General features: G+C 37.3%; 1 protein-coding gene across 1 annotated transcript; it reads right to left on the bottom strand.

Annotated features, from left to right (window-relative positions):
• Positions 1–475: 475 nt before the first annotated feature.
• On the bottom strand, positions 476–2,691 carry LOC105193624 (sugar transporter ERD6-like 6). Its single transcript, XM_039446880.1, has 2 exons — positions 1,888–2,691; positions 476–1,761 (listed from the first exon to the last, which is right to left on the bottom strand). Exons 1-2 carry the CDS (start codon positions 2,188–2,190, stop codon positions 622–624), a joined length of 1,443 nt encoding a protein of 480 aa, XP_039302814.1. The 5' UTR covers positions 2,191–2,691; the 3' UTR covers positions 476–621.
• Between the last annotated feature and the right edge of the window lie 4,133 nt (positions 2,692–6,824).

The following is a 6,824-nucleotide window of genomic DNA, read 5'->3' as shown; positions in this document are numbered from 1 at the left end:
ATTAATTTTTTACGTAACATTTACGTAATACTTTCTAACATATATTAAACTTTTCACAAGTAATTTTTCGTTAACTTAATTTAACAATTTTTCAAGCGTGCAGTTTAGAACAACACGTGATGTGAGCAGATCTCGATTACCGTCATTTCTTTATTGAGTTATTATCCGATGTTGTAGGTAAATCTGTGAATATATTATTTCTTCAATAAGATACGGCCCGGTTAGTCACCGTGGCATCGACGATTCGATACGGCGCAGTCTACTTCCGGCGAGTCTCGAGACACCCCATAAACTATAACTTCTATCACGTGCATCAACGTCGCGAGCAATTTCAACGGGACTGCCCAAAAATTTGCTCGTGCATCTTAAAAGGTCATCTCCTTCAACTTTCCGGTCGCAATTTTCAATTTTCTCTTTCCCGTCGATCCTTTTTAAGAACATCAAAAAACCCGATAAAGATTTTCGTGGCAAGATCTTTCGTGGCAAGATCTCATATAGTACCCATTATCTCTCTTTAAGACGCACAATTTACGAGAAGCAATATGCTCCTTTGGTATCCAATAGAGGATCCTTTTCCAGGTCGAACTGGGAGCGCCGATTCTTCATCTTTCGAACGCAGCTTCAATCATTCAACTCCTTTTGTATCTGCACAAAGGTCTTGCCTTTCGTCTCAGGCGAGAGGCGATGAATCAGAATGGTGCATACCGTCACGATCGCGAAGAATGCCAGGTAAGGCACCGAGTGGCCGTAGTTCCACGTGACAGCCACCAGAATGTAAGCTTTCGCCGCTATCACGGCAAAACAGCCGCTGGCGATAACGAGAAGGCATGTGGCGAGAGCCTTAACCTCGGTGGCAAACATTTCAGACATGAAGATCATCTTTATAGGAAGCAAGCCACAATTGAAGGCAAATACCAGAAGCATCGCCGCGATTAACAACGCCGTTGAATACGCAGACACGTCCGCGTTCAGATACTCCTTCGCATAAAAGAAGATGCCGATGACGAAGTTTGACGCGGCGGCAATCAAGCCAGAAAAGAGTATTAATGGCTTGCGACCCAGCTTATCGATCAAGAAGATGGTAATTGTCGCAGAGATCACCTGTATCACGCCGAGCATGATATTGGCCGTATAATCGGAGATAATCTGAAGCTGAGCTGACTTGAAGAGAATCCGACTGTACGCGAGCAACAGGAAGAAGCCGCCGACTTCATTGGTGATCGTGATAATATTGACGATGATAAAGGCGCGTAGATTGGCGCGCGTAGTCATCAGCTTCCTGATGCCGCCAGTCTTTCGCCGATGCTTTTCGTCGGACATCGACCTGACGATCGTCTGCAATTCTTCCGAGACGTCCACCTTACCGCGCAGCTTCTCCAACGCCGCCTCCGCCTCGTCAATTTTATTCGTCATGACCAAGTAGTACGGCGATTCCGGCATGAACCAGAAAGCGATCGTGAAACCGACAGACACGGCCAGCCAGATTGCCGCCGCCGCTGATATCGATAGATACGGCGCAACGACGAACATTACAAAAATGCCTAAGTTAAACGTAATCGTATTTGCGGTTCCTCCGGCGCCTCGTGTACTTGGGGACGCAATTTCTCCGATATACATCGTGAATACACATATGAATTGACCCAAGCACAGACCACCCATTAACCTGCCTAAGTAGAGAAACTGTAGTAAAAACAAACTTGTATTATTAAAGAAGCTCATCAGCTTAAAAAAGTAGAGAGGAATCACATAGAAAAATTCACACTAATGGGTTACGTTTAAGAATCAAACAATATAACTGTAATTTTTCCTTTATGATATAAAATGGATCTCTGCATAGATTGTTCACGCGCAAGATAAATTTACAGGCATAAAAAAAAGTATCTATCAATGTTTCGCAAAGATACTTTTGCTCACCCAGATGTTCGTAGCGACCGTAATCAAGCCCCAGCAGATGATCGACATTATTCCGTTAAATAAGATAGTCTTTCTTCGGCCTATTCTGTCGACTATAAGTTGGTTAATTATCGGTCCCAGTATCTGACCGATGGCGCCCATGGCTACGAGGGTGGAAACATTGGAGACGGTAGCCGGGATAGACGAGTCCGGCGCCATTAGTTTCACGCTGCTTGGCGAATCCCATCCTATGATCGCTCCGATGCACAAGCTTATAATTGAACCTCGATTTCGCATAATTGCACCATGTAATCGTGACGTTCAGTCAATCGAGTGGGAGATCGCCGACAGCAATAATAATCAGCAAAAACAATAGAGAATTATTGGTCATAGTGACGATCGTTTCAAGCAAAAATTAGAACAAAAATTGCTCTTACAATTAAAGGCAATCAGATACTCCCATCTCTTTGAGCCCTCTGGCGTCGTATATCTTCCCTGCTTGGCGTCAGCACCCATCTTGACAAAATTACATCAAAATTCTTACAAAAGCGAGCACCTTGCGTGATCCTGCATTCTCGCAGTACATTAAAGTAGAGCGCTACAAGAACGTGACGGAATAAACATGATATTGTATCCCTATGCGTACGAGATAACGCAGTAGGTACTGTGGTAATTGCAAGTGTGATTTACGAGATTTATGGTAGCATAAATACATTTCAAAATATATCCAAGACTAGGTTATCAAGCGATTTTTATCTTCGATTTCGTATCTATCAATAACGTGTTCAAATATCTGCAAATGAAGCAATGGCTCTTGAAAAATCATGTTCAATGTCCATCAGCGATCTGTTTATGAATGGCCATTGGATATTTGTTTGCCATTTGTCATTCATGCATTTGTCATTCATGTAATATTTTAATATATGTATACATCTTAAATTTTTCCCAAAAAATGAGTCTTTATATTCTTCAAGCATACACAATGCTTCGTTAATATAACCTGAATAATTTTCGAATTTTTTTTCAGAAAATTATAAACTTTATTTAAAAAAAAATAAGACATTTTTTCTTATCTTGTCTCTAGACAAGGTATCTCGTAGGCAAGATGGGATACAGTTTAAAAGTAAGTTATAATTTAATATTAATGTCACAAGTGAGAAAATGAGATAAAGTCATTTCAAAATAAATCGCAAAAAAAAAAATATGATCTAACTTAAAACCTAATTTACCTTCGCTGGCTTGTGGGTAACTTTCAATGATCGAGACGCGATATCTAACGCGTATGCTTGATTATGATTCCTGCATTCGAATCGCGCGATAGAGAGGATACCCCGTCTTACTTTGCCACCTGTCTCGCCCTACCTTTCTCTGTATATAAAATGAAATGAACTATATAAGAAGATATTTTTTTATGATCCTGGCAACAAAAATGTTTCAAAATTATTTGATTTAATTAACTTTATACTTGTGTTACAAATACTTTTATCGAATTAAATTACTCCATTTGAGCTAATTTTTAATCTTCAGATTCTCTGAGACATACTCTTTCTTTCTGTATTGGGTTTAAAAACTGTTTGATAGATTGTGCTCATGACCTAGAGCACCAGACATTGTCCTCTCCAATTTCGTTGAACCTTATATATATTATAAACCTATCCTCCCACTAATTCATCTTAAAGTAATAGGACCCGTCTCTCAAGCATTCGCGAGAAAAACGCGTTTAAAGATTTACGTGTGCGTAATGTTCTTACTACCGTGTAGTAAGAACAGATTGACACCTAAGCAGCGTAGCTGCTTACCGACACCTAGTCGGTAAGGTGCCTGACTATAATGCTGCGTATTACTGGTTCGAATCTTACTTTTTCTATTTTTTTTTTTTTTTAATTTCCTCGCAACGTACTATTGTGTGTGGTGTTTTTTTATTAAAAAGTTGCAAAATTGTCCCACTTTATTACAACAACAACGAGAAACAGGTGCTCGTGAAGATGCTATTAAAATACATTCTTTGCTATTGCATCAATTGAGCGCTCCCGTTTTTAAACCGATGCTTTTATACGCGTGGTACGCATCAAAATTAATAGAAGAGAGACCGATATTTTTCAATATGAACGAAATATGTTTTTCTATTTCAATAATTAAAAAATCGTGTTCTTGTAAAAATGTGGGCTTTATTCAATGTGCTCATTGTAAAAAAATATTATGTTTTGTATGTTTCTATGATGAATATCATCCCAAAACATGTAACTCATCCGAAAATGAATCTCATTCCGAAGATGAGCAATAGCTTAATTAAATATATGTTTATTAAAAATTTGCTTATTAAAATCTTATGAACAATGTTATAGAAGATTGACTTTTTTATTGACTTTCTCTTCTTATTTTCCTTTCTTTTCATTACGTATTATAAAATATTTTATTTTCTTCCTTACTTTCCTTTCATGATGTATTATAAAATATTTTATTATCTCATTCTAAAATTACGTAAATTTTATTCACAAAATCTTAAAAACATTAATAAATAAATGAATTTCATAATTTCTGAAATATAATTAATTGTATAATTAAAACAGTTATTTTATAGGCTAAATATTTAAAAACATACATCACACACAGTAGTACGTTGCGAATTAAAAAAAAAAAAAAAAAAAAAAAAAATGGAAAAAGTAAGATTCGAACCAGTAATATGCAGCATTGTAGTCAGGCGCCTTACCGACTAGACTACGCTGCTTAGGTGTAAATCAGTTCTTACTACACGGTACATTACGCACACGTAAATCTTAAAACGCGTTTTTCTCGCGAATGCTTGAGAGGCGGGTCCTATTACTTTAAGATGAATTAGTGGGAGGATGGGTTTATAACATATATAAAGTTCAACGAAATCGGAAGGGACAATGTCTAGTGCGCCCCTTGCTAGTGGCAAAATCTAGTTCAAACTACACTGACGGACATCTTTTGACATTTTGCAATAGAAATTATACTCCTTACCATTTACCTCGGTTAAGAAAGAATAAATAAGATAAGAACAAATAATCTCTCGGATAAGAAAGAATAAATCATCAGTGATGACTTTCGAGAAATGCAAAATCAATTTTAATGGAACAATCTCCTCCACGAAATAAAAATAACTCAGGGCAATTCAATTTTAATTGCATAGATGTTACTCGTAATGTATTGTTTTACTTCTACCGGGTACATCAATTTCCATCAAAAAGTGCGGTTGCGTATCGCGCCAATGGCAAGCGAGAAAGACTGACCTTTTCTTACGCCAGTCAGCAAGTTCAAGCATAACAAGATTATCAGATCTTAGTAATGGCTAAACCTATCAAGTTCTAAGTAGTCTCAATCGATAGCTTGGGGTCAAATTGTATAATAAAAGTGTTTTTTTTTTCTCCGTGCCCTACGAGCGGAGATATCGCAAGCAAAAGTCTAAGTCTCAACATTTTTCATGTAAGAGACGGCGTCACTATCATCGTAGTCCTCAAGAATTCTTCCTTTCACATTTTCAACACAGAGTGACGCTGGCATACATTAGTCAGCTGTATGCAACTTGTGGTGTACTTGTGATGTATGTGGTGTAGTACCTCTTGATCATCATGGCCGCCGACAAGTTTTCTATCCTGAATTATATCAATATCTCGGTTCGCGAGGCAGACGACACTTTGTTCAGCCAAATTCGTTCGTCTCGTACAAAACCGCGTTGAATACGCCTATTATTAATAAATATGTGCAATTAAAAATATATATTTTGCACTAGAGTCAATATTATATTATACTCCTACGAGTGTTACGTATAAAATTTTTCAAATGTCATAAGATATGATTGACAAAGTGCACATGCAAATGAAACAAAGGTAATTAGACCGCATGCGCCTTATTAAATCTATTTTTATCTTCCTATCTTCTTCCAATGCATATCTTACTTTTCTCAACAAAAATGTGTAGTGGTTCGTTTTCTCAAGTCAGCCTCTAAGTCATACTTTTTTAACTCTAGCGTTAATGTAAATACATATTTTGAATGAATTAAAGTTTGAAACAAGTGTCAAATAATTGAATAAAGATATAAAAATAATTCCAATGCCTGTTGTATGTGTAATTCTACAAGTTGAGTTTCAGAGGCCTCAAAACTGCGTGTACTTTCTGGTTTCAGAAATTTGTAACTGGATTAATTAATAAATAAGGTAAGTACATTTTGAATCCTGTTCATTAAAGTTGATAAAGTAAGTATAACATAACGCTGATGTTGGATCATGAGCATCGTGAGGACAGTGAGCGCTGTGAGCGTGAATCGGACCGCAGCCCCAAACTAATGTACAGCGCGCCCCTCTCGAACGTGCTAGTCAATGCGGCAGTCAAATAGTGGGGACACATTCGGGATGAACCCCTGTCCACTGCACAACAAACCCAGGAGTCCATGCTTTCAGCGAGAGTTAGAGAACGAAAATATAGTTTGTTCACAACTCGACAAACGTCTAGAAGCCCAAATCTCAATTGCGATTTTAATTTCGCAAAAGAAACATGGCTCCAAAAATCAAAATCACACCTTCAAAAATATTGCTTTCAAAAGTTACAGAAAGCATTATCAAACAAAGCAGTAAAGACAAAATGTACCAAAAATGATAATGATCCAATTCCAAATATCAGAAACTTCTTTCAATGCAACAAATTTTAAAGTGCGCACTGAACAAGATAAACAAATTGTACCGGTGTTTATGTATGATAAACTTCAGTGGGCCAATCAAGAGGAATATCCGTGCAATTGGCAAAAAGAGATGTCCTACGTATTACAAACTCTATTGCCAAATGAGTATATAGATGACAATATTGTCAATGCATTCTATAAAATATTAACACAAAAGTATTCAGAAAACGTCCCTCTTATCTTTAACGCACATTTCATGTATAACGCACATTTCATGTATTCTTTGCTCCAA

Source organism: Solenopsis invicta, chromosome 3 (genome assembly GCF_016802725.1).
Source record: "Solenopsis invicta isolate M01_SB chromosome 3, UNIL_Sinv_3.0, whole genome shotgun sequence".
NCBI lineage: Eukaryota > Metazoa > Arthropoda > Insecta > Hymenoptera > Formicidae > Solenopsis > Solenopsis invicta.
Note: the sequence above shows the minus strand (reverse complement) of the source record. Positions and strands in the feature narration are given on the sequence as shown.